This window comes from Macrobrachium rosenbergii, chromosome 15 (genome assembly GCF_040412425.1).
Source record: "Macrobrachium rosenbergii isolate ZJJX-2024 chromosome 15, ASM4041242v1, whole genome shotgun sequence".
Lineage (NCBI taxonomy): Eukaryota > Metazoa > Arthropoda > Malacostraca > Decapoda > Palaemonidae > Macrobrachium > Macrobrachium rosenbergii.
The window spans coordinates 57,181,443-57,208,984 of NC_089755.1; the positions used below are offsets into that span (position 1 = coordinate 57,181,443).

Here is a 27,542-nt window from a genome sequence, read left to right on the forward strand (position 1 = left end):
GTCCTTCCGGTTTGGCCGTCATTGGCGGAGAACACTACACCAATACCATTATTTTTTTTGCAATTTTTCTTAAGTTACGGAGCAAGCTGGTGATTTATATTAATACAAAACAACTTTCCAAATCTTGACAGTGTAGTGAAGTTGCAGATTTGGGCTTTAAAACCTAGCTGGACCTATTTAAGCCAGGAATTACCAAGGTGACTGAAGTTAGGCTAGGCTACCCACTAGAAGCCTAACTAAACCGGGGTCTAGAGATGTTGGCTGTTTGTTTAGATTAAGTTGGCCTTGTGCCAGCACTGGTTATTGCCCAAAGGCTGCCCAGGGAAGGTGACAATTTGTCAAAAAGGAAAAGAGGCCTAGTTTTGATTTCTGGACTCTAACAGCTAAGAGAAACTACGTTCAAGAGGACATCAAGGGATAATCATATACTGAGTGTACTCACAGGTAAGCCAGTACCAATATTAATTGCAACAATATTATAAAATGGAGACTGTAACTTTCGTACCTCCCAAAACAAAGAAGAAAATTGTGCAAATAGGTATTAAATAGGTTTTTACGTGAAGAAAATTATTTAGATTTTGTTTTCTACTGGTCATATGAAAAAGATGACGTTAGACAATTGTTCGAAATGCTGACATTTGCAAGGTTTTTGTCATATGTTAATTTAATTGTCTATCTTTCTTTATTCGTTTTCATCGCCATTTCACTACGGTTTTCTCCCACTGGCGTTAATTTTTTTCACTTCGTGGAATTATAGTACTCAGAAAAGTTCTCCAGTGAGTTAAAGACCTCTTTTGCTTAATAAGGCAGTGACATCTTTTGGTTGTTCAGTACGAATATGAACGCGCAGTAAATTACAAGAAAAGTAATTGTCATAATATTCATAATTAATATAACGACGGGAGAACTCTGTGGTGCTTTAATTAACATGAAATAACATTTAATTAACATGACTCGAAAAGATAGCATTAGGCCTATTGTCTATGTCGCGAATGAAAATAAACTGCTATTGGGGTTCTATTACGTCATGGAGAGAGTAAACCGGGAAATGAACAACCACCGAATACGTCACGTAGAGAATAGATTGGGAAATGAACAACCAAATTCATTACCCAAGCCAGTGCTACGCATATTACGTCTGTACGACAAGCAGCGAAGAACAAAGTGCGCTTGTACCAGAAACTTCATTCTTGCACTCGCTGATATCTCTGTTGGCGTCAAGAATCTGTGAGTCATCTTAACCAGATTGTTTAGTTTCCGAAGAAATGAAAAAGTTTGTTATAAAAGTGAATAATAAAAAGAAGGGAAATTTTGTTTGTATGTGAATATGAATTGTTATTTTTCTAAATTCCATTTAATTTTCAGTTTGTAACGATGCAGGGATTGCGATATTTCCACAACGAAAAACGAAGTAATCTTTATAAAATACTCGCGTTATAAAAACTCCAGCAGACTGCCAGTATCATTTTTATCACATATCATAACCAGCTTAGAACGAATGCATGAACAATGAAATTTATTAGACTATAAAGATAAGCTTTGGGGACCTTGAGCCATTCAGTGCTTAAGACAGTGAAAAGAAGGCGTACGAGTGATTGAACAGCAAGATAAATGAGATCCAGAATATAAATGAGATAAATTCCTAGAATCTAAAGGTTAAACTAGGAGAAAGCGCCCACAGTTGCATGAAAAAGCGATATTCAAAGATTGTAAGGCGAGATAGAAGAAGGAAGCGGGAATTAAGGTAAGGCGAAAGGCTGAAAATTACTGTAGGTGCACCTACAGTAGGTGTCAAAGTATATAGTTATAGAGCTCTTGATTACAAAATTAATGTTCATGTCAACGTACTTCGAACATCCATATCGAGATGTTATCTGTGAATGTTTATCTGACCAAGTAACATTCTAGAATTGCGATAACAGCGTTGTACTGAACGACACCAGACCAGATGATCAACATAACATTAATGGTTTTCATTGGCGGATGAACTTCACTGGTTGAGAGAGAGAGAGAGAGAGAGAGAGAGAGAGAGAGAGAGAGAGAGAGAGAGAGAGAGAGAGTCCAAGTCTAGACCGATGGACATATATTTTTGCTACGTGTCTGTGAATAATTATATTTACATTAGAATATAACCTTACTGAACTGAAATAATATTGTTTAAAACGTATCATTTGCTGTAATTAACAAAAGGTTAATGCTGAAAACATTAGCATTTTTCTACGTAATCCTGTACACAACCATTATAGGATAGTCAGTGATTCCCGTTTTCAATGCAAAGAAAACTGCAAGGCGATATCTCACAGTAAAAGGAAAGCAGATCACAAAAGATCGGTATGATATGCTTCAGAGAGTTCAGGGATTTTTGTACATATTAGAGATAAAGGACATACTATAAACTGGAGTGGGGCTGAGCTGACTTTCAAAAGTAGCTGTCCGCACAACAGGAAGCTGCTGGAATCTGCTGTCATCAATGAAACCTACAATATGAACCTGTCAGGCGAGCAATGGAAATCGGACGTCGCTCACGAGTTAATCCTTAGGCCTCCTCTCAAACAGATGTTCTAGAGAATACGCCCGCCAGACTTGACGCAGACGGGTGTGAACGAGGCCCCAAACACCAGGGAATGACCTATTTTCCAGGATTAATAAAACACACTATTAATCCTATTTCCCATCCATCCCGGTTCTACGCTCATCTGCTTAGCACCGGCGTCGCAACATGCCACACATACATATGCCTTTTATATATATATATATATATATATATATATATATATATATATATATATATATATATATACATACATACATACATACATACATACATACATATTACTCCTGTCACACACCATCTGTCCATATTTTACCAGTGAACAGGGGCATAGAAGAAGAAATGTCCGAAATATATGGTTGCAACGTATAGAGAGTGTTTTTATGGGGCCTTTATCTTCATTTTAGTGTACTGTATAAGATAGAATATATGCAGTTCGAATACTGTGTGTGTTAGGACCTAGCCATTGACACAACGAAATCCACAGCAGATCTCAGTATCTGAGATTTAAAATCCATTGAACCTACGTCAAACCGGGGAAGAGATATGTTATAATCTACCGGACACGTAATTTCTGCGCCACGTAGCTTGACGGCAACGAGGAAAAAACCACGACTCGTCATATTCCTACAGCCGGGTTTAGTCGTCAGGTCATTACAAGGTTGAACACCTGTAATGGTAGTTATTGCCAAGGTAACACCACAGCCATGTGTTGCCGAGACACCTGCGCACGAGAACAGAGGCACAAAAATAACTTAAAAAATGATTCTAGGAAATCCTGAAGAATGGTTGTTATGAGTAATAACCTTCATTAAAAAAAAAAAAAACAGCTTCACACCGGATGTACACAAGACTGAGGAAACAGGGTGACGCAAGCCATGAAAATGATTGTTTGGAAATCGCGAAACTTATCGAAAAAATAAACTTATACGGCGATATTATCTGTATTTAGCAAATAAAAAAACAAAAACAATTAATTTTATTAACATTTAAAGCAATAAAAAATAGAAGACAAAGCCGAAATAGCGATAAAATCAAGATATAAAGGACAGCAGCACCGTAATCGTCATACTGAACGCACCCGTGATCAGCTGACGTTTAGTTCAGTCGCAGCAAAAGAAAACAAAACCGCCCATCGTCAGAGCGATGCCTTTATTTCCTTCCTGCAGCTTCGGTTCTCTCTCCTTTTTCCCCGAAAGTGCGTCGAGTTGTTAATTCAAGTGCTTAGGTTGATGATGCCAAGTGTTATCAACAAATATGCGTTTGCGGGAAGCTTTTATTCACGTTGAGGAAGGAACGAGGAAGGTGAGTTTTTTTTTTTCACGTCCTGATCCTACGTTTGCCCTTTGTTTATTTACATTTGTTTTTAATTTAGTCTTAGTTTATTCAACTATATACGCCTTTGCGGTTTTATTTTATTTGTTTTTCAGGTGATTTGAGCTATTTATTTCCAGTTTGTGAGAGGTTCAGTGTGGAATTAGTGCCAGAATTATTTTACGTGGGTTGATTTTTTTTTGTTTTCGAATCAGGTCATAATATAATCTTATTTACTTGTTTACCTTTAGGATTACTTAACTGACGTAATCTTTAAATGCTAAATTTAATGTAATGTTATTACCAACAAAATAAATACAGGAATCATACCTATGTTTTACCAGCGTCTTGAGCCTAACCCAGTCCTAGCCTAGTGTAGCCTAGGTAGGCCTGTACAGCAAAAAAAATTGAGTGTTCAGTAATCAATATTAATAAAAAGTTAGGTAAAACTACAGGGTAGCTCCGTACGGACTATTACCTTGGAAATTGACTTTTCCTATTGTTTTTTGGTTTGTTATGAAGGAGGAGGTGGTGGTGTTTATTGTCGGTCATTTATTATTAACCTCGGAGCGGTTACAGTTTCGTATGCTGTGGGTTTCGTCTGCCGATATCCTAGCCGAGACCCACCACCAGGTGGCAGTGGGTACCGGCTAGAGAATCGGCGGACGGATACAAAAAGATGGCGACGCAACCGGACGAAACCGACCTAACCGAACCTAGGACGGCGTGCCCTTACCTGGCCGGGGGGGCTTCGCCCCCCCTGGACCCCCCCAGCGACCTAGGTCGCCACCGAAACTAACGAAACCGACCTAACCCAACATAGGACGGCGTGCCCTTACCTGGCCGGGGGGGCTTCGCCCCCCCCGGACCCCCCCAGAAGGGCCGTGAAAATAGTAAATATATAACTTTTCGAAATAGCACGTACCTCATTCGAAGTCGGAATCGGCGACATTAGACCGCATTTTGGCGGGTGTTGAAAAGGCTTTATTTAAGGGATATGCACGTTTAATTAATTCGAGAAAGCTTTAAAGGGCAAGGGACGACGCTGCCTTCGTCACACTTGCCACAAGTCCCGCTGAAATCGTCAAGTAGGCCACTTTTCATTAGGTAAACCAGCAATGAACGCTCTTCGTGACACAAAACGCCTAAATCCATAAGGGTCACTAGATTCTTAGCCCCAAATTCCACGTGGGTCGGATACGACACGGAAGACACGAAAGTAGCCATGTTAGCAACTCTTGAACCCGGGAGAGACTGAGGAAGGTCGCAGGGCATTTCGGGTCGTTGGTCGTCAGCTGTTTGGGTGGAACTACTTACCTTGGCGGAGGGATCTCGGCACCGCAGAATGAGTTAGGCGGCCCAGCATACGAAACTGTAATCTACCCTTAACCTCATATCCATCTAACATGGTTGGGAACCCTTTGAGAACGCGGGGTTTTGAGTGGGGGGAAAACGGGAGAAAGACCGGATTGCCATGTTGTTATGGAATGGTCCTGCGTGTGTGCAAGTCAATAGGGAGCCATATGTTCAAGAAGGGATTGGCTAAGGAAATTTATTATAAAAGGAACCTTACTAACCTAATGTACCCTAACCTAACCTAGTAGGCCGTGTTACTTAGATGGGGGCTCTTCCCCCCTGACCCCCAGTAAAGGAAACCGCTTTTACCAAAAGTTCCCCTATAACACTGCACATGCACGATAGCATTCCAGGATGGCTAGCATTCAAAAACATAATCAGTTCTGAGGTTAATTGCAGGTTAATTACAGTCGACCGACAAAAAATAACAGTAAATTCTTGATAAGCAGCCAAAATACTATAGGGAAAGTAAATTTTAAAGGAAATACCTGACAACGAGCTAATGCTTAGATCTACCACCTATCCCTACCTAATGTAGCGTAACCTAGCTTAGAGACTCTTATGTCTAGCCTTGCTAAGAAGGTATTTGCTTTCCTTTGGCCCACCCTAACCATATCTAAAAATGATAAGATTACTATAAACTTGGATATATCGTATGGGGACTCGGCATATCTTAGGGTCTAGTGTACTAGTTGAAGTAGGACTTTGTCTAGCATGCAACTTGAATGTTGAATTCGCACTTCACGGACCCTCCTGTAAGTTTGCGTGTATATAGCATATTCTTATACCCTAAGCTTGAAAGGTTGAAGGCTTTGGTTCATCAGTATTAGGTTCGTATAGTAGGCTGTATTTCGAAGGTTGGTGTGTGGGGACAATATGACAGCTCTTGAGCTTAAATGAGTAGGTACAAACCGTTTCTGAACTGTGGTCGGTTAAGTGCATCATTGTATTGGTAAATGGATTATTCCATGATCTTTAAGAATCTGTGGAAGTATAAAACTCTCCTTATATCTTTCAGCAGGCTGTTCATGAAAGCTCACGGTACCTTGGTGTGTGCCTCATTACATTGCATATTTTTAGTACTGTACTATGAAACATGTATAATGTTCTGCATGGATACCTCCGTGTCTTTTACTATAACTTTTCCCATAAAAATACCAAATTTATCAGAAATTCTCCTAGAAGCAATTACAGTTGCTCTTTATCTGTTAATAACTGTTTTTTTTTGTTTTTTTCAGTGACTGAAAGTTATTCTATAAAATGACAGAGAATGATAGGAAAACTAGTGCCCTAGATCAGACCAAAAGATCATCGTTAAGGCTTAAGACCAAGGAGACTGACCGTCTTTCAGTACACAGCCATGAGCCAGCAAAGAAATACATCGTGGAAGTTCGCTCCCTGCTGTCAGAACTTGTCAACACAGCAGCTGCAGTGCTTACATCCAGGCCTGTTCATGTATGGCAGGTAAGTGAATCGAGTATAGTTACCAGTATATTTTTTGTTCTTTGTTTTTCACAGAAATTCCTTCTGGCCATGGAGGATGGATGTCTTAGTTTCCAGCGAATTCCTTGTGTGTGGTAAAATAAGAATTAAATATCCCACAAAATTTCAGACTTTGATAGGCTTTCTATAATGAAGGGCTGAAGCTTAGTTGGTTTGGTCATGATATTGCCAGTTGGTCTGTGCAGGAAGTATTAGGATTTTGTCTTGGTTTGGTAAGTTTGTAACTGAATATAACTTTCAGTGTATTTAAAACATAGGTGTGTGTTCCTTTTATAGAGTTACAGAGGAATCTTAATTCACTTGGATAGATTGTCTGCTGGAAATAGTGAGGTCTGATGGCTTTATGAAAAATGGCAGTGCTGTGCACTTGAGTATAGATAGTATCTTGAGAACTAAAATACAGCTAGGGCTTATTTTGTTGGGCTTTTGTGACCAGTGAAGCCTGAAGACTGTTGTATTTATACATCAAAGACCACCCATAGTCTGTGTTGTGTTAGGGTTTATTTTTTATGCAATAAACTTCAGCAGCTTAGAACTTCAGTTTTGGGGAGACTTTCTGTCTCCTGACTCGAAGCCTATTGACTGTGAAAGCAATTTTTCCTTGCATGTCATGATAATTTTTAGGGTAAATGAATTTTGTGTTATTGATTTCAATATTGAAAGAAGAATGAGCATTTTAACATTATGAAAGGGAAAATTCTGATTAAATGGAATGGCTTTGATCTTTACTGAGCTGAGAAGTTGAGAATGATGATCAGTCATGTATACTTGGTAAAATTTTGTAATGGTACTTTGTAATAGTTTATAAATTTAGTAAACTGGCTTTGAAAATGGCGGGATGCTGAATGCTTTTCTTCCTTTACAGGTGTATGGAGGATTTCCGCGCATTTATGAAGCCATACTGCGCATATTTTATCATGGCTGCTTGCACAAAGATACTCAGGTATTGCATTTGTCTGTGGTGTTGTGCATGCTAAAATTATTATGTACTGTAATGCATTTGCATTATGGAGGTATATTCAGTACAGTATTTAATTTTGTTAGAAATTATAAGGAAATTCTTTTACTTGGTTATCCAGATGTTAAACGAGCGTACCATTAGGTTTTGATTATTTGTAACTAAAAATTTGTCAATTTCTGTTTGGTAGCAAAGTTGATCAGTAATGGAGTGAATTAGTACTCAAAGATGTTTGTTCTTGAATTGATTTTTATATTGTGTACAAGTTTATTTAATTGAGTTCTTCTTGCTGGATCAAGTGGACTTACTAGAGTATGTAAGATTTTGAGAAAAATAGTATTGTAAATTTCAAGCTTGCTGCAACAAAGATGAATCACAGTGGCATGCAGAAATGCTTATTTAAAATACTGTGGATGCCCCAACACAAGATTTAAACTAGTTTGAATAATCTGGGTTAATGATTAGGATTATGGCTTCTAAGAGAATAACAATTGTCTTCTCCACAAGTATGGAAGAATATTGTGCAAGGATTCTTGAAGCCATGCATATAAATTTGATCATATATCAAAGAGCATAAATGGAAAATGGTATTGTATCAGTGCAAGATAATTGGTTTGGAGGAAATTGCCATGGACTAAAGTCCTATGAGAGAAAGAGGGTCAGAAAGGGTTGTTATAATGAAGAGATGGTGTTCTGAGAAGGAGAAACAAGTCAAGATGAGATAACCTCTGTAACAGATCTGTTTAGAAGAAGACTTGGATGAAATGGCAGTTCAGAAAGTGCCCAACAGCATAGTGAAAAGAACTATGGGAACATGTTAAAAACATTAGTGATGATGATCTTATTGTTTCAAACTCGTGTAAAAGCACTTTTCAAGTAATCATCGTTATTTAATGAATTTTTGAGTTAGCATTTGGGGAAAGTTTGTCCGAAGAGCATTGCATCGAGTGAGAAGAAATGAGATAACCGGTCCTTTCTTCACTTAGGGAAATGCTGACATTTGGCCTTTTATCGTTGGCCTGCGTGTTATCAATCCAGTCCTCGGGCCAAGTAGCGAAGCAACAACAGTTCCTAAACCTGGTGATAAGTGGATTCATTCGTCATTACAAAATCTTCAACTAGCAGCTAAGATAACAGCCCTCACAGCAGATAGGTACGTATTTACAGTTTTTTAATATTATAATCATGCAGTGCGTCTTGGTTTAGATACCATGGTAGAGGTTAGTTTTGCTTGTTTTACATAGGGGGAGAAATCTGTTAACACCAGTGGTATTTTACTTGAAATGGATTTAGCTAAACCAGATTTAATGTTCTTTGCTCTTGTAGAAGTTTGAACATTTTTAATGAAGATTACATCTACTCCTGCTGGTCTTCGATATGCAGGAACTCAAGTGAAACAAGGAAGCCTCTATTGCTGTGTAATATCATAGAAAGGTTTAGACCTGTATGATGTAGAAAATGACAATTGCTTGTCAAGACTAATCTGTAGTTGGTATTGTAAAGTTACTTTTTGGTTATGAAATTGTCCTGAATTTTTCTCTTTTGCAAGTCATTGTTATTTAAGAAGTAGTTTAATAACATTGTAGAATTTGTGTTTTTATAGAATTTGTGTTTTGTAGATGTACATATTTTCCAGTTATGATGAGACATTTGTGTGTGGTGTTGAGAAACATTGTGCATCCTCTGAATTTGTAATGATTCTTTAATGTTTTCTGTTTGACTCTACAGGGAACATGTTGAAAAACATTATCATCGTTGGGCTTTATTTAGGTCCCACCCTCACATCACTGCTGTTAAAACATGCCTGAAGGCGCTGGAGGAAAATTCGCAAGATGGATTGGCAAACATAGACCCCAAATTGGTAATATTAAGATACTGTTTCAGTCTTGGATTTGGTATTGTATGATGATCATTTGTATATACTTAATGACTTCATTTACTTTTTTCACTGTTACAATATTACTTTTTTTTCTTGTTAAACAGCTTGTTGGGGACTATTACCCCCCTCCTGGAGTTCCTCAGGTTTTTGGCCCACCAGATGCAGCTGACAGGTTGTTGAAACTAAAATCTCAGTTGTATGATCCAGCTATCAGCAGAATATCAGCTCTGGATCGTACAACGTCATTGCCCACCACGCCTTTGTCGGACAAGGACTGGATACCAGCTTGGCCTTACACAAACCTAGGTAAAGGATCCAAAACGTCGGAAATCCAGGCTTTTCAGAGATCGTCGAGTCAGGATAGTTCAGAGCCAAAGAAAATTGTAGTTGAGTCAAGTGATATTTTCAGAGGTTCCTGTCATCCTCCTGTAAGGAGGGGGAAATCCGAAGCATCTCTTCAAGGCTTACGAAAAGATGCGGTGAACCCTATTAGGAGGCCCTTTGGTGTGTTGGGTGTCAGCGAACAGAGTGACAACGATTCCTTTATGTGCCGAGAAAGCCCCGACGGTAGCTCCGGCAGCTCTGACTGGCCTGTGACAAGTCCGGTTAGTCAGGCGGTGCCATTCATAAAAAAGGACTCGCCGCAGCTATCCAGCTCGTCGAGCTCTCCGATTGCGCGGTTGGTCAAGGGAGAGCTGCTCAGCAGAAGTGAGACTGGAACTAGACCCAAAGAATTCTTCAGCACTCCAGTGATGAAACATCTTCAGGTCTCTCAGCATCATCTTGATGTAAGTGATAGCAGTGAACCAGGCAGCAGCATCTCTCCAAGTCTTCTGCAGGTTAATTATGGTGGGAAATATACGCCCAGTGACGGGGATGCAAGTTCACCTCATGGTTCAAGTGGAACGTGTTCCTTGGACGCCAGAACTCCGCAGTTACGCCGACGCGCTAGTGGAGGAAGAACAGGTTCTGTTAATGCTGACAGTGACCTGGACAGTGAAGAGACAGTGGATGGCGGTGCTGTTCAGGGTTCTAGGCGACGAAAGCGGTCTTCCATTTCTCAGCACCGTTCCGGTGTGTCTGTCAAACACCTCGTCGACAGTCGAGGTGTTCTTGGCGGTGAAGTAGACAAGTCTTGCACTTCAAAGAATCATGTAAAGAATCTCATGACCAACCAAAGTATTACTGACAGTGATGTGAGAGACTCCTACATAGAAGGGGGGAGTATAGTGTCTATACAGACTACAGTTACGCCAGATCATCTATCAGCCTCAACGCAGCTTACACAGGAGGTCATTTCAAAGCCTGTAAAATCAGAGAATATGTCCACTCCTGTGAAAGCTGTTGTCAATGAAATTGCTGGTAGTTTGGCGTCCAGCGCCCCAGGAACTGGGATAAAGTCGTCGGGGTCATCAAGTGACACGGCAAAGTCAAAGAAGAAAACACATTCCAGATCTCGGTCAGATGGTTCTCAAGAAATTTCTGGCAAGTTGAAAATAGCCACGTCAAATACAGCCCCCACCCTAGAGACGGGTACAAAGTTAGGAGAAGATGTCACTTTTACGTCTCAGATTCGCAAACGCTTCATGGATGATGGAGGACATAGCATTACGCCTGCAGCTGATTATGGTGTATCTCCCCGACCGCAGCCGGGCCAATCTCTCATTGGCTTTCTGTCTTCTAAGGATAAACCCTATGCTGAGTTGGATCGAGAGAATGCCCATTTTAATATTTCGGAGGCAGTTATAGCTGCACTTACGCAGGTGAGAGGTTTTCCGTATTTAAACTTTCATCTGTTAATGCTCCTGTGTTGCTACAAATGATTTAAATGCCTCTTTATATGCACTGCACACTCCTTGCAACCTGTAAAGTACCTGGGTATGTTGTTAACCCACTGTAAATGACACGTTTAATGTCTGTATATGATTTATACTTTACTGGAGAAAATTCTGAAAATATGTTTAGTGGATTTTTATAGTGTTAGTTAATAAAGTATTATAACTAGCTCAAACATACATAGAAATGAAATAAGTGATACTAAAGATTATTAGGAGTAGAATCACTGGAATAGTTTTGGTCCTCTTAAATTTCACCCTTCTATGTTTTGTATTGTAAACTCTCATATTGCCAATATGAAAGTGACCTACAGTACTTTGACGGTTTCTGAATATCCAGATGCAGTTCGATGTGTGGCAAGGGAAGACAGACACTAACCCTTGCGCTGATGAAGAGAGCGACGAAGAGATTCGCATCCTAGAGGCTAGAATTCAGGAGAAGCGACGGCTCAAACAAGCTGGTTCAAGCATATCGAATGTCAAGTCTGTGAATGCCGCTGATACAACTGCAACTCCGCAGCAGTGGGTGCGGAGTCAGATTCTTAAAGCTGAAAGTAGGTGTAAACGTTCGTTGTTTTACTTAACCTTTGTTGTTATTGGTTCAGCTATGTAGCATTCCTGTGCAGTTGAAATACTGTAAACTTTGTTATTTCTGTTACTGAGAACCTTGCTTTGATTTTCCCCAGGCACAACTGATTATAGCATGTATGAATCTCCACAAAGCTCAACCTACAATAGTGAATCGGATCTTTTGTCTGAATTGGAAGAGGAGGACTCTGAAAATCTCGCTTCTAAAGGTATGAAAGATAGTTTAAGAAAATGCTTGTTTACAGAAATGCCTCTTGTAAAGAAACAGGCATTTCAGGGATATCCTTTATCAACATTTACCTGTTTACTTGCATAGCAGACATGTTTGGAAGCAGTACAGTATGTTCACTAAGCCTTGAAAAGAAAAGATACTGATAGTTAAGTACAGTATAGTGCACATTAGGGCAGGAAGGTATTGTTAGAGGATTTATCAAATCTTGAAATTCACCAGCTGTTAAGGTTTCAAGAACCTGCTTCATTTGGGTTGTGGCAACTTCCTGTGTGGTTTTACCATCTTATACTGAAGCTGTAGTATCTATGAAGGTGTGAGGGATGAAAATGTTTGAACTTTTAAAGTGACAGAGCAGCTATTAACTAGTCCCAAATGTCAGTGGTGGCTTTGTTGAGTACAGTTTATTGTAAGATGCAAGGTAGCAGGTTAGGACTATGACGTTAAAGGAAATAATAGAAAGTTCTTGAAGTGTTACTAGAAGTCAAATAGAATTTGTGCTTAAAATTGTGGAACATCATAAAAGATTTGCTGTGTTGTATGCTTCTTAAATTATGAGGCATATTATAGACTAGTTGTAGTAATATTGTATGAAACTTTAACTTTATTATTTTTATTAGAATTTAACATCAACCAGCATTTTGATGCAGTTGTGCCTGTCATTTGCTTGCCATTTTCACGAAAGACAGTATAAAAATAGAACAACAACAACTCTGTTACAGTTTGAATGCTCAAGGTTATGGAAACTTTTGTGATTACATTATTGCATACAGAGTTAGACCCTTGTTTTATGTGTACCTAAACTGTCAGGCTGTACTTGACCCTTGAAATCTGTAGTCTGGCAACTGGCAGCCACAAAAGAAATTTTCGTATACAATATGTCAAATTTTTATAGTGATCATCTGCTTTAACTATCTGTTTATGGGTGCTGATTCTGTACTTGATGTTTACATACTTGTTAGTGTTCTAATATAGAAGTTACTACCCATACCAAGAGGCATTGACAGTACCTGCAACCAAATAACTTACTCACAGTGGATTTTGGTAGTACCTTATTATATGCTGCAAGGAAGAGTCCTTTATTGAGTATCGTAGATGTTTTTGATACAGGTTGTTTTACTTATTTGTGTCTTATTGCAGGAAGTACACCCGTGTGCATTTCAAGAAAGACTTCGTCTAGTGATCCCCCGCCAGTTATGGGAGACCTACTCTCTGCTGAAGGAGTTGCCATTAATCTGTTGAAACGATTTAGTGAGCAGAAATTGCCTAAGGCCTCTGAGCTGGATTGGCTAGTGTCAGAGCAAGATGTTCCACAGAAGGTAAAGATTTTTATTGCGTAGTTCATTTATAATTTTTGAGATAACTTCGTTATAATGTGCTGACGTGGGTTAAAAGTTTGACTGGACACACTTGACTGATGGCTATTCCATTCTTGTGATGTTCTCCGTATTTATCAGGCTGCATAGCTTGTGTACAAACCTTGCAGTTGAGGTAACATTATGCAATTTAACATTAACATTTTGAATAATTATACTGTGTAATTTCTTCAGTATACATGCTGGAAAGATGTTACTGCATGAGGTTGGATATTATGCAAGTTATTGTGGAACATTGTTTGCCTCCATTTCCAAGTCAGTTTTAGCTGATACAGTCAGAAAGTTGTGATGATTCATAGGTATTAATGAAAGAATTTGCTTAAAAAAAATCCTAAAAAGCAAATTGTATCCATACTGTATTCTTGTATCTTGCTGGCAAAATATTTCATGTTTCTAGCAAGAGTTAAGTGCCTTTTTATAAAAGTGGGAAAAACACCAGGACATCCTACAGCATTTTAACAGCTGTCTCTCTGTAAATAGGTATTTTTGGCTAGAATTCATTTCGTCCACTTTTCCACTTGCAGCTTCTGCCGCTCCCAACCAGTGTAGCAGTGAGTCCAGATGATGCAGGCACAGATAAAAACTCGGAGATGCAGTTGCAGCTTAGGGGTACTTTTGACTGGGCCCCTCCTCGTCCTCAGCTCATACTTACGCTGCACACTAATACCAAGTGAGTCTTCGTTCTTCAGTGTGAAGAGAACAGTTGAATCATGGTTTTGTTTTTGTAAACTCACTAGGCATTCTAAAGGTAGTGTTGGGTGTTGATGGTTCCAAGCAAATACCCCAGAAATACATTTCGTTTGAAACGTGTATGGTTGTGCGTTCATGATGCTTTTATTAATTTTGAATAGATAATGGCAGCAATTAGTATGGCTTTGAGAAATATATCATGTGGAATAGTTTTATGAGTTTCTTATTGTTGCATTATTGGTTTGGAGTTTTATTTAATTCAGATTTATATTATGCTTTGCAGTAATGACCCACAAAAACTTAGTCAACTTGTGGAGTAGTTCAGTTTGCGTTATATTGGTGAATTCAGTTAAAATGTAAATGTTTTATTTTCCAGTTATCATTATGAGAATCTCTCTTGCAGGCGTTCTGTCCTCATGGGAATCCAGAGATGGAGGTGCGCTGGTTGTGGGATGCGCGTGTCGGAAAGTCTGAGTCGACATTTTCGATTGTGTAATTACTTGGGCCGCTACTTCTGTACCACATGCCATAGAAATCAGACAGCTATGATACCTGCAAAAGTGCTTCATAAATGGGACTTTAGATTGTAAGTTATTTTGCTACTTATTGTAAAGAAATTTAAGAGATCTTATATCAGTTAATTGAGTCTAGTTTTGAACATCAAACACTTTGTGTTGTGGATAAGTGAGGAAATGTTGCATAGCATTTAAAAATATAAAGATATTTCAGGAATGTTCTAGGAATCTTTTGATGGATGAGAAACTAGAATTCATTTCCCTAATATACTCTTTACTGTAAAATGATGTTATACACAAAAATCATTAGTCCTTTTCATTTATTACCTGAATTGTTTATTTTCAGATACGCCGTTGCAAGCTTTTCTTTTGAACTTCTAGAGCGGATGAAAATAGACCCCTTGATCAATGTCGGAGCATTAAACCCTCGCTTATATAAGAAATGCAGACATTTACATCAGACCCATATATATCGATTGCAGCTTTACCATACGCTGCCGTATATAAATACTTGCAGCCGAGCTCGTAGGTTAGTAAATGTATGGCATATGTTTTTTATTTACTGATTTAAAGGTGTTAAAGAATCTATTGTTAATGCCTCGTGATTGGGCTTGTGTAATATGTTTGCTTTTGTGGAATTCTATTTCAAGTAAGCAATGTATTGTTTTGTACTCTTTGCAGTGGAATAAGGGTATGAAATTGATGGTTTTCATAAGGTTATGAAATTGATAGTTTTCATCATATCAGAATTGTAAATGGGGAACAATTGTTGTCAGGAGGTTAGGGGTTAGGTGTTTTTATATTTGTGTAACCAAGTCGCATGAACAGTGTTAATACTAATAATTAGAGCTTGGAACCTGTATGTAGTAAATGTTTTTAGCAGGTGTTTAATTGTATTTAACGTACTTCTATTTCACACTGTTACGTTTCAAAGGTTTTGTAATATCTTGTCGTGAATTATGTTAGTACAATGCCGACTAATATGTCGTGAATTACGTAGGTACAATGCCGACTAATAATTTCTCATTCTTGACCAGTGAAAAAATGACCCTGGGAAAGTTACCGATCCATTGGGCAAGTGATCCCCACGTTTATTCTCTAGAGGACCTTGACTGTATTAGAGCTGGCCAGCTTGTCAACAGTATTAAAGACGTCACATCTCTCTGCATTCGTCATATTTCTAAATGCGAGGTACGTAAGTTAGGTGTGTGAAACAGCACAGATTACTTTATATTGGAATTTTATTATAACTGAAGGGTTGCAAGGTTTGCAACAGTTACAGAATACTGTATTGTAATACATTTTGTATGAAGGGCTTCAGTGATTTTTAAACCTTTCAGGATTTCAAGCACTGCAGAATTCACCCTGAAAAGAATAAGAATTGATTTGACACAGCTTTACTGTAACTTTGACTAAGTATTTAGTGTGACAAACATATGAATGCTTGTTTCATTTTACACTGATAGGACTAACTTTCATGCAAAAATAATTTCACATTGATAGGATGAATGTGCCTTATAAATGCTCGTACACAAAGAAACCATAATTTTTGTTATCCTTTTGTTCTGCTGAGAAGCCAGATCATTCAAAAACAGTTGCTGTTCATGATTAATGAACTAACAGTGAAATAGCCCACTTGTAAGAAAATTACCAGGAGCAACCTAGGAATTAAGCAGCAGCTAGTGAGCATAGCAACCATAAGCAGGAACTTAAAGTGAGAAGACATCAATTTAAGACAGTTCAAAAATCAAGGGAGCTACCTATATCAGCAAGTGGCTGTGGAAACAGTTTACAAGAGCACAAGCCAGAAAAGTGATGACTGTAGCAGCAGATGAAATGAGAACAGTCGAAAGTGGTTGCAGCTTCTTCACTTGACAGTAAGAGCAGCAGCCTTTTCAAGGAGGCTCTGCAGCAATAGCGACTGAGAAGTTAAGGAGGCCTGAAGAACAACTGTTTTAAAGTGGCTTTTGCCAAGGGTGACTGTTGCCATTGCTTTGCTGATGAGAAGTAGAGAGAAACCAAATACAGTTGACTGAAGGAGGCTGCAACAGTAGATGAGCACTTGTTTCTGTGGATATTAAACAGGAATAATGTTTGGCTGGTTCTTGATTCACAGCAGTACGGGAGAACTGTTTTGTTGAACTTCCAGCCATTAGCATGAATGGGCCATTACCAAAGGAGCCTCTAACAGCAGATGAAGAACACTTGTTTCTGTTGATATTAAGCAGGAGTAATGTTCGGCTGATTCTTCAATCACTTCCAGCCATTAGCATGAATGTGGCATTTGCTTTTATGACTTCAGGAACTTAAATAGTAGGTGACATCCATCATCATAGCAGCAGCAGCAGATGAACAGCTGAAACAGCAGTAGCAGATGATGACCAGCTAAAACAGTGGTAAATGATGAACAGCTGATTACGGAGCTGGAGAGTTGACTTTGGGCAGTATTCATTAATGTTCCTTTTACCTTGGCACTGTTTGTAATTTTTGACATTCAAGAGCAATAGTTGGAATTTTTGACATTCAAGAGCAATAGTTGGGGACAGAAGAACCACTAAACCAGCAGCAGTATCTGATTCTCTCCCTGTATCCTAGGGGGTCTGTAACTTTGTGACTGTTGTTTCTGGCGTTAAGAGTTGATTGTTGGTTTACTTTTACAGGAGACAATTGTCCTGTTGAGGTGCTGGCCATCTAAGTCTGCTGCCCTCAGCAATACATCCAAAACTTTTGTTAGTAGAAGCATAAGTTGCCGACTTGTGCGGGTGATTCTCCGCAGTGGGTGGTGATGAGCAAAAGTCTATGGCTGCCAGTAGATTTTGGCCTGCTGTTCATGCTTACAAGCATTAAATTGTGCAACTGTCGACATCAGTAGAAGCAAGTGATTAATGTTAAAGCACAGTAGGATCCGAGTTACCATTTCTGTAGTCACCAACAGCAGCAGCCATTGGCCTAACAATCGTCTCGCTATAGGCAAAAGCTGGAGTAATGCCTGGTGATGAGACTTAAAAGAAGCTAGAGCTGGAGATGTTGAATATCAGTCCTTGGTTGACACAGGATGTAAGTGCTGTAGCTGTCTGGAGGAAAGCATTTGATCCTTTGCCTGTCAATAGGAGTATTACAGTTGTTCTCAGTTCTGTTGATAGCAGTACCTATTTCTGTAGACTGGTAGTAGTTGGTAGTCCTCTGGTTCTGTCATAGCAAGTGGTAACAGTTGTTTTTGGGTTGAGTATCAAGTGTTACTTGGGCAGCAAGCAACACGGATTTCAGGAGGAGTAGCAGCAACAGATGATGATGACACTTTTACACAGTAGGAACAGCAAGAATTGCAGCTTGGAATAAACATAGGTACATCTCTTGGCCAGCAACATCAGCAGTACAGCAACAGTAACCCAGCCATACTTCTTGGCATCCTTAGAAGTGAAGATCAATCTTGTTTTTCTCTGTTGTTTTGTATTGTCACTGCCCGAGCTCTAGTTGCTGGTCTGTACATATATTTTCTCATCGTGACTTCTTTTCGACATTGCTGATTGTAATGGCACAAACACAAAATAACAGTGTTCTAGTTTGGTGAGTTCGTAATATAGCTAATGCACAGTATTCCTCACCCGCTGACTGCTCTTTCCTTGTCATCCAGGCTGTTGAGGAGATGAAGTATTCTGGGATTAAATGAAATCCTGCTGGGCAGCTGTAATCCTAGAGTAGTTGAGCTCAGCATGACGTGGTTTTGTTTGAAATGTTTGCTGCTGATGTGTGTGATATCTTTGGTTTTCTTTGGTTGATTGCAAAAGCAAATGCTCTTCCCCATTCACGATCTGTACTCTCGCATCCTGCAAAGAGTGTGAAGTTCAATTATGTTTTTCTATTGGACAAAGGCAAATGAATGTTCGTAACACGAGATATGGTGGTACAGTACTATATGTGCAAAAGTAATTTTGAAGGGCAGTCACAAATAGCATTGTTCAGAAATATATATTGAAAATTTATTAATTCTGTAATTTATATTTGTGCATGAATGTCGGCAATACATGCAGAATTTTTTCATATGCAGGTCTGCCTTGGACGTGGCTTCATATGCGAAATTTGCTGTCGTGGAGAGGCTATCTTCCCATTCCAATTGGACTCAACAGCACTGTGTGAAATCTGCAGTGCCTGCTTTCATTCAGGGTGCTTCTCGCCAAACCGTTGCCCACGATGCATCCGCAGAGAATCGAGAAGATTGTCTCACGAGATGCCAACCGGGGAAGATTTTTTCGGTGAGGAATCCTGACCTCACTTAGCATAAGCTATATATCTGTGAATATTTTCCATAAACTTTGCCATAGATATTCAAGCTTTGTCCCCCCCCCCCGCCTATACAATATTGTTTAAGGTTTTTAGAAATTTCTACCAAAGAATTGTTATAAATTGTTGTTAATTCCGAGATTCGAAACTACAGGTGCTTTCATTACATTGTATGTGATGGGAATGGAATTAATACTAATATAAATGTATAGAAATGTTTTTAATGAAAAAAAAATAGTTTTAATTCTTGTTAATCTTATTTAGATTTGAAGGCTAAGAAATTATATACAATCCTAACATTGTGATAACATTTATGGGTATTATGTATTTTCTTAACATTTGCATTTGAAGTAACAATGATGCTGTAAAGGACAGCATCTGTGGTTTTTGCTGTTGAAAGTTCAACTTCAGAGCTTTATTTATTTATTGAAGGATCACACTTACTTGCCAAATATATGTATATTGAATTTTAATAAAGACTTTCAGTCCGTTTTCCTCCCTGGTCTTACTTTCTTCCAGTGAATTTTCTGTAATAGTTTTGCAGGATTGTTGAGATGTGAGGCAACAGCCAGCCTCTTAGGGAAAAAGGGACACAATGTCAGTTATGATAGTGTCAGAATGGTAAAAATAGGAAAATATTCTCCCAAGAACATGCACAAGATGAGTGTAAGCTCCAAGTTATCTTTCCAAGCATAAAAGCTTAAGAAACAAAAGAGAAAAAGACCAAATGCAATAGCACTTGAGTACTTGATGCACTTGGGGTCCAAGGAATACTGCAGGGAACCTAGAGTGCAACCTCAAGTGGAAACAGTATCCCTCCTAAGGGACTCAAAGACTGAAAGCACTTGAAAGACAAGAGCTCAACCACGTTATAATTACCAAGGCTGAGAAACCATATCTCGGGAAACAATGTTAATCATAACACTGGCCTGAGCCTTTCAGTATGTCAGGCAAATCAAGAAGCCTATTTATCATAAGCATGAAACCCAGTGATATGACTTGCAGCAAAGTGCTTGGCCATGCGAACAGCCGTGTACAGAATTTGATATTGATGGCCATGCGAACAGCCGTGTACAGAATTTGATATTGAGAGAAAAAAAATTAAAAATGAATGCCATACTTGTAATTGGAAGTTCCAAAACAACTTAGATACCAAAATAGCGATTTGTTTACAAGATACCAAAATGGAGACTTGTTTACAGGAAGTTGCATTAAAAAATATAAAAAAAGGGTAAAAAATGGACGGGAGACAGTGGGAAAGTAATGAAATACTTTTCTATTCTTACATTGTCATATCAAGTTAGGATATGAGGGGGTGCTCCAGTAATACAGTTAGAGGGTAGTTAAAATATTAAAAGTAATGTTAACATTCCATGTACGCTCAAATATGCTGGGAATTTTTATTTCAATAATCTAGGTAACTGCACAAAGAACAGAATCTAATTTGTCCTGTTTTCCCCAACAATATCTTTGTAAAATTTTCACAAGGAAACCTAAATAATATCTAAGATGACAAAGAGGAAATACATGGTCTCTTGATATCACAAGAACTTCTAAACATCTTGACTAGAGTAATGCAACTTATTTTTCTCAATGTCTTACTGAAAAAAGATACAGTACGTACCAGTGACGAGTGAGTTTTCAGACTGCTGTCATAGTGACAGGTTCCATCCTAATGTGAATTGAGTTGTAAGATGTGACAGATTGCATCCTAATGTGATTCGAGTTGTAATATTCCACAGAGCTGTCTTCAGTCGCTCGAGACTGAAAAGTAAAAATTAAATAAGTGCTTAATCTCTAAAAAAAACAATTTTAATGGCAAATGCTACCTTTATTTGAGCGACATGAGCTGAATGAAAGTTAAAAAGACAATATGTTACACTAAAATTAATGAAGTAAATTTAAGTCAAAGTAAGGGACAAATATTAAGATCTGAGTAAATATCCAAATTGTGTCAAGAAACTTAGATCCACCTAGTGACTGCTCATACGTGTAGTGGAGCATGGGAGTCAAAGCAACAGTATTAGATACTTGCCTGGTATGTAGGTAATCAAGAACACTTTTGGTTTTGTTTTCCTTGACTCGGGAACTTGTATTGCATGTTGGCCTTGCCGACTTGACTTTTCCTTCAGGATGTAAATGATACCCTCCTGTTGTGGTGGAGGAATGACAACAGATTCACTTTTCTCGTCATCTTCTGGGAGATGAATGATAATCATGTTATATACTTCCTTTGGTGGCTCGAGTACAGGCCGAGTTTCCTTACTAGGCTGAGGTTCGCTTGGGATGACATATCCGTAGTAGTTATAGGTAACTACTGGGGCAGTACATTTGCCATCGACATGGAGAACCTCCCCACTTGGGCAAGGTTGTGAGCCAGTATTGTTATGAGACTTCGGAACCAGATCTTGATTAGTATTGGAGCTCAGTCCTCGGTTCCTATGAAAAATGGTGCGAAGAACAAACTCCCGAGTGAGAGGGGTGTTTATCCTGTTGATGTGGTGGACTGTGGTTGTTCCTACTGTCGCAGTTATCAAGCATATGACGATCTGAAAGTAAAAACAGGTTTTTCAGTATACGAAAATAGAAAGACTGAATATTGCTAAGAAAAACTTGATGAAATGGACGTACGGTAATGGAAATAAACGAGCTTCAAATAAAAATACATTTACAGTATAAGGTACAAAGTACCTGGGAGATGGCAATGGAAAAATTGAAAAGTAAAAACGGATAAATTTAGTAATATTAATGAGATTTTGATATGAAATTACCATATCTAGGATTACGAAGTTTTCAAAGAGGGTTAAACATTATTATTATTATTATTATTATTATTATTATTATTATTATTATTATTATTATTATTATTATTATTATTATTATTATTATTATTATTATTATTCAGTAGATGAAACCTATTCATATGGAACAAGCCCACAGGGGCCACTGACTCGAAATTCGAGCTTCCAAAGAATATGGTGTTTATTAGGAAGAAGTAAGAGGAAGTAAAGGGAAATAATGTAATAAAATTCAAGAATAATAATATCAGGGTAGTAATGCACTGCATTTTCGCTTGAACTTCTCTAGTTCCAATTGCAAAACATCCCCTGGGAGGCTGTTCCACAATACAACGGTGTGAGGAGTAATGGACCTCTGGAACCATCATCTGTTAGTAGCGGTGGAATGGGAGACAAGCCTGACCCAGAGATAGATGATGCCAATTTAGTCCACCACAGATAAGACTGAGTAATTCCTCCCCGTTTCCTCTTCAAGGAATTATTGTAATTTCTCTCGGCTGTATGGTAAGTTCTATTCGCAGCACCAGACTCAATAAAAATGGTGTAATTTTCATGTGAACGACTTTGTCTCCATGCGTTGAATTTGGTCTTGTTTGTCACGATAGGCTCGTCTACATGTATCATCAAACCATGGCTGGTCGTTTGTCCTAAACTTGATGACTTTTCTAGGGACGTATCTTATCAAAATAGCCATCAACATTTCATTTAATTTCTTGGGATCAGGATCTAATAAAGCAACTGAAATATTAAGTGCCTGACAAGCTTCGATAATGCGATCCCAATTGGCACTGGATTTCAGCTAGACCGTGCTTTCTCAGATTTACTCAGGTTTCATGTTTTAGTGAGCCAAATTTTCATCCCGAATATTTTAAAAAAGTTTAACATAAAAACTGTAGTGTTACCATGTAACATGAAAAGTGGAAAGTACGATCTTCAACTGGTCCTTAGAAACCGTATTATACATTCTGGAAACGACTGCAAATACACGATCCACGCTTTGTCTAAGGTGGAATATGTATGCTTGCCCAAGATTGCACATATGCTTGTTGAAGGTGGAGCATTCGTGTTTACAGAAAACTTGGAAGCAATATAAAAACAGGATGGGGGGAAGATATTGGTATATAGGTTAACCAGTTCGTTCAGCAGCAAGAACCGCATTTGTCTCGTTACAGATGGCAGGGGAAAACCAGACCAGGTATTCAAAAACTGTTACGCAGCTGGATTCAGATATAAAATCATGATAGACACAGACACGCATGTGAACGACAGATCTCTTGCGTTAATGACATTTTACAGCGGCAGTGATCCAAGACATATGTAGAATAATGACTCGGTAAAGAAAGGGTGTTCTGGCATAGATTGTTGTAATGTACTTTAGACCGATACACAACTGTGCACAACACCTTTGCTGTCATTCTTCGAGATGGCAACACATGCAATATTCACACTACTTTTTTATACTCGACCGTAAACTACAGTATTTCTCGTTTTAGATATTTTCAAACTCTTTTTCTTGATATGTTATCCGTTAATACCGTACGTTTCTGACACTCGTCAGATACTGGATACCTTCCCTATGATGAAATGAATATTGGAAAAATATCACGTGGCCTCTCTTGTACAGCGAACGGAATGAGAAAAAATTACACAAAAATTAAAAATTATAATTATAAAAAAATAATTAGAACTGATCAAATAAATACCTCTGATACCGCCATAATTCCAAACGAAACAGGTGTACGAGTTTCTCTTTTCTAAAGGTACTGATATCTTCATCCACTCATTCCTTTTTAAATTACTTGATTATCCTAAGCACATAAATCTTCCATATATAATTTCTTATCAATAACACCCATCACATGCATCTGCATTCATTTTCTCTCACTTCCTCTTATATTAATTGTCATAATTACCCAGAAAAAAAAAACTACGGTTGGGGGAGATACTCAAGTGCCCAACTGCTTATATCCGTCAACTGTAATTTTACTTTTCTTTTCCCTTCGTAGCTTCTAACATTCATCCTCCCTCCCTTATTACTTCCTGAAACGCTTTTCTCACTCACTCTCACTTTCCTCACGTTGAGTTTCGGAGGGAATTGGAAGCAACGGTAAAGCGAAGCAATGGAAGCCTGTCTAACTAGGTCTAGAATTTTTTTTTCGAACCGTATCTCCCGGTTCTGGTCGTTTCCACCGTAAGTCATTTAAGCCGTGACATTCAAAACAACGTAAAACGTCATTATTTTATGTTTCACGTACATCCCCAAGTGCTGGTACTAAACACGGAGCCCATTTTGCACGTAAGCGTGCTTACGGCCTAGATGACTTACGGCCGAAACGACCCAACTCGTATCGCCTGCGTTGATGTGCTGCAGTTTACAAAAAATGTGAAACTTGTTTCGCTTCACCACACACCAGCAAGGATATAACACATCGGATATAAACGCAGCGTTCATAATGAAACTTTCCCCTCGAAATGGGGCCAAAAATTATTATAATGACAATGAATTAACTCATTTAGTCATGCAGTAAAGCTGAAAACTTATTATCAGGCAACGGCATGCCCGAATATCTTCAGGTTTTACAGCTTCCTTGGCCACAAAAGTTACACATTTTACGGAAAAAAGGATTTGTAAATGGGTGCCTGAAGTTGAATTTTAACTGGAATTGCCGACGTGAACATATTTTTAAAAAAATGATGATCCCGGCTAAGCATTAAGCTTAGAGTAACAACGACAACTGATATTTAAACACCGATAATTTCAAATCTGCACCAGTCTTTATACCGCTAGGCTTACAATGGCTGAGGTCGACAATGCAATCTCTTCGTAATTTATTTGGCTACGAAAAATAAGTCAGTAAATAAATACCTTTACATAAAAACTCTACGAAAAATCATGGGGATTATCGAATTCAATTTCATCTGACAATAGGATTTCGAAAGGCTATCAACAGAATCTGATACTTTCAAACGGAGCATGCGCGTTACACCTTGTTGAAGTGTTGAAATTACAACTTTTCAAATCACATTTTATACGGTATACAACTAAGCTCATTTACCGAAACCAGTCCTGCCTTTCGCAAATCTGTTTCGTGATTTTTTCCCCATCACTGTTCATCGCTGGAAGGGCGATGGGCCTTCGTTATAATGCAAAATGTTTTCTGACAATGCTATTTCCACTTGTTTCCAATGACTTGTCGTATCTCAGGAAATTCTATATGTGATTAAAGCGTTTTAAAACATATCAAAACCCTCTTTGTTGTGAAATAGTTTTAATATATCGTAAAAAGCCCATTACACCATGTATATGCCAGTATTCTCCATGCCAGTAATACTAAAATTCACCTCAAAATATCCTCATAAAATTTGTGACGCGATATCGTACAGCACTATAACATAGCCTTTGCAATTCTCTCTCTCCCTCTCTCTCTCTCTCTCTCTCTCTCTCTCTCTCTCTCTCTCTCTCTCTCTCTTCTGAGACATCACGGTTTACTTTTTCAAGGGGATAATGACTGTTACTCCTCTCTGCTCAACTCGCGTACTGGGAAGTTAAATTTACATTCCGACGGTAGACCTAACGTAGCGTTAATTAATAGTGGAAATTTTTTCCCTCTAGACTAGATTAATCTACCAATAATGAGTTCTCTCAACAATCTACGATTCATCTGGTCAAATCCCAAATGGTGCACGTCCCCTGAATCTTGTTTCCTATTGAAATTCACTGCTTAATTGAAGCCTGTTGTTGCCACGTTAATATTTCACAAGGGCTTGCAATTGACCTATAATGTCTAATTAAAATAAACTGCTCCAGTTAAAAAACACAATTAGTCTTGACTACAATTTTTTCTTACGAAAAGTTTCATTTTCACTCAATGAAGTCCACCTATTCGGACCCAAGTTTGAAATTATTGCAAATTAAAGCGCCATTTTAGCTTTGCCAGTGTTCTGTACATCAGCATTATCGCATTTACTCCTATAGCGCTGAACAGAGCAATTATAATCCAAGATCTATACAGACAAAAATGAAAATTCTAAATGTGGATCAAGAACTGACAATGTCCATGCTTTCTGAAGGTATTGGGTAGTTCGACGTGACAGCCATACTTCTGTTCTACAGCCACGAACTTCAGGTCAGGTCACCTTAACACTTAATTATACGCTCGATTACACATCACAGCGAGGTCATTAATACTTTTCAAAATGCACATGCTACTTACGTGTCTCGGGGACCTATAGACAACACGGTGGCGATTCTTGAACACAAATAAACAGTCAGAATCTCACAGCACTCTAAAACCACTGCTTGTTTGGCTAAACCTTCTTCTTGCAAGTACAGAAGACGAGCCAAGTATCTCGGAAGTAAGCTAGCGTTTTCTATCACAGATTTTGAGATAAGTTTTGATGATGATTTTTATATATGAAGGTGATATATGAGCTTATTCTTCTGCGAGAATCAAAGGGTTAATAATTCATTGCTGAAAAACTACAGGTTGAGTGGACTTAACACAATAAAACATCGTTGAATGGACTAGACATTGCAAAACATCGTCAGCTATGAACGTACCTAAATATCATGGTGCATTCAACTTACTTTTAATGATGCCAGAATGATAACATTTATTGCCCATGCGAATGTCAGTGCAAAGTAACAATACTGAGACTATGTTCCAATAAGAATACCCGTTCACAAAAGCTATCCATTCTTATAAAGTCAGTAATGTAATGGCGCCCTCTGAACGGCAAGCGGTACTGGCAACCAGATGATACATGCTAAGTAGAACTTCAGAATAGGTCTGATTGATCATTGTTTGTCAACGCACCTTAATTTTTTGGATAAGGTCAATATTCGTCGAATGGGATCCACGTGACCTCGTATTGCCTTTCATGCAAGAAATAGGCCTATACAAATTATTAACGATTTTAGACGCATATGCAGACTTGCTTTAAATGTACGTAGACAGATGCCTGATGAAACGCCTGTTTTTTTCGCCTGATATACATCAGTATGCTCATCAGGCAATAAAACGGTCATTTGCTATTTTCTTATAGTACGAATAAGGCTCTGCTGATACAGATCGGTTCAGAAACCGGATTTTAACCACAACTGGTGTCCAGTCCCGCAACAACAAATCGTCTAAAGCACGAAAACCGCCAAAAACACGGAAAAAACCAAAACCAGTTCAGGGGAGGAAACGGATATTCCTCGGAGTTTGTCTCAGATGGTCTTGTGTCCACAAACCAACAAACCGCGGTGTAGGATTCCCCAAAGTTTCTGAGAGAGGATGAGGTTGCTAGGCCTATGGATTTATCTACTCTACTTGATACCAACTTTATTCGACTAAGAACAAACTTGTACATTCATGAAAGAAGATATGCTGCAAACCCACTTGAACATGGGTCTAGCATCCTCTCCCAACAACCAGTGTGCCTAAACTTGAAAAGAACTTATAAGTCTAGTGCTAGCACCAATGTGTCGCAATGGGGCCCTTGAAAAGAACTTATAAGTCTAGTGCTAGCATCAATGTGTCGCAATGGGGCTCTAGTAACCATCAGAGAGAGAGAGAGAGAGAGAGAGAGAGAGAGAGAGAGAGAGAGAGAGAGAGAGACTTACAAGTTGTGTCTTCATGGTTCACCAGGCAGCGTCGACCCCAGTGTAGCTCGGAGCTTCACGG

General features: G+C 38.6%; 2 protein-coding genes across 4 annotated transcripts; one reads left to right on the plus strand and one right to left on the minus strand.

Annotated features, from left to right (window-relative positions):
* Rubicon (run domain Beclin-1-interacting and cysteine-rich domain-containing protein rubicon) lies at nucleotides 1-19,570 on the plus strand. 2 transcript variants are annotated; one of them, XM_067118041.1, is made up of 14 exons: nucleotides 1-444; nucleotides 6,460-6,685; nucleotides 7,590-7,667; nucleotides 8,669-8,835; nucleotides 9,411-9,543; nucleotides 9,666-11,324; nucleotides 11,737-11,950; nucleotides 12,083-12,193; nucleotides 13,354-13,532; nucleotides 14,114-14,259; nucleotides 14,683-14,865; nucleotides 15,141-15,323; nucleotides 15,832-15,985; nucleotides 18,843-19,570. In XM_067118041.1, the coding sequence occupies exons 2-14, from the start codon at nucleotides 6,482-6,484 to the stop codon at nucleotides 19,059-19,061; spliced, it is 3,630 nt and encodes a 1,209-aa protein (XP_066974142.1). In that variant the 5' UTR covers nucleotides 1-444; nucleotides 6,460-6,481; the 3' UTR covers nucleotides 19,062-19,570. The 2 variants fall into 2 exon arrangements, with proteins under 2 accessions (XP_066974142.1, XP_066974141.1); XM_067118040.1 differs by lacking the exon at nucleotides 1-444 and adding an exon at nucleotides 3,620-3,856.
* LOC136846790 (uncharacterized) lies at nucleotides 16,027-27,542 on the minus strand. Of its 2 annotated transcripts, none has more exons than XM_067118042.1 (4): nucleotides 27,482-27,542; nucleotides 21,111-21,624; nucleotides 20,700-20,839; nucleotides 16,027-16,159 (listed from the first exon to the last, which is right to left on the minus strand). In XM_067118042.1, the coding sequence occupies exons 1-3, from the start codon at nucleotides 27,494-27,496 to the stop codon at nucleotides 20,826-20,828; spliced, it is 543 nt and encodes a 180-aa protein (XP_066974143.1). In that variant the 5' UTR covers nucleotides 27,497-27,542; the 3' UTR covers nucleotides 16,027-16,159; nucleotides 20,700-20,825. The 2 variants fall into 2 exon arrangements, 1 of the variants encoding a protein (XP_066974143.1); XR_010855538.1 differs by lacking the exons at nucleotides 16,027-16,159; nucleotides 27,482-27,542 and adding exons at nucleotides 17,932-18,621; nucleotides 26,088-26,202.

What these genes read in the sequence shown, in the direction of transcription:
- Rubicon (XM_067118041.1), top strand. Translation starts at nt 6,482, where the DNA reads ATGACAGAGAATGATAGGAAAACTAGTGCCCTAGATCAGACCAAAAGA. An exon ending in ACGCTGCACACTAATACCAA is followed by an intron (nt 14,260 to 14,682) that starts GTGAGTCTTCGT and finishes TCTCTCTTGCAG; the next exon opens with GCGTTCTGTCCTCATGGGAA. An exon ending in GTCATATTTCTAAATGCGAG is followed by an intron (nt 15,986 to 18,842) that starts GTACGTAAGTTA and finishes TTTCATATGCAG; the next exon opens with GTCTGCCTTGGACGTGGCTT.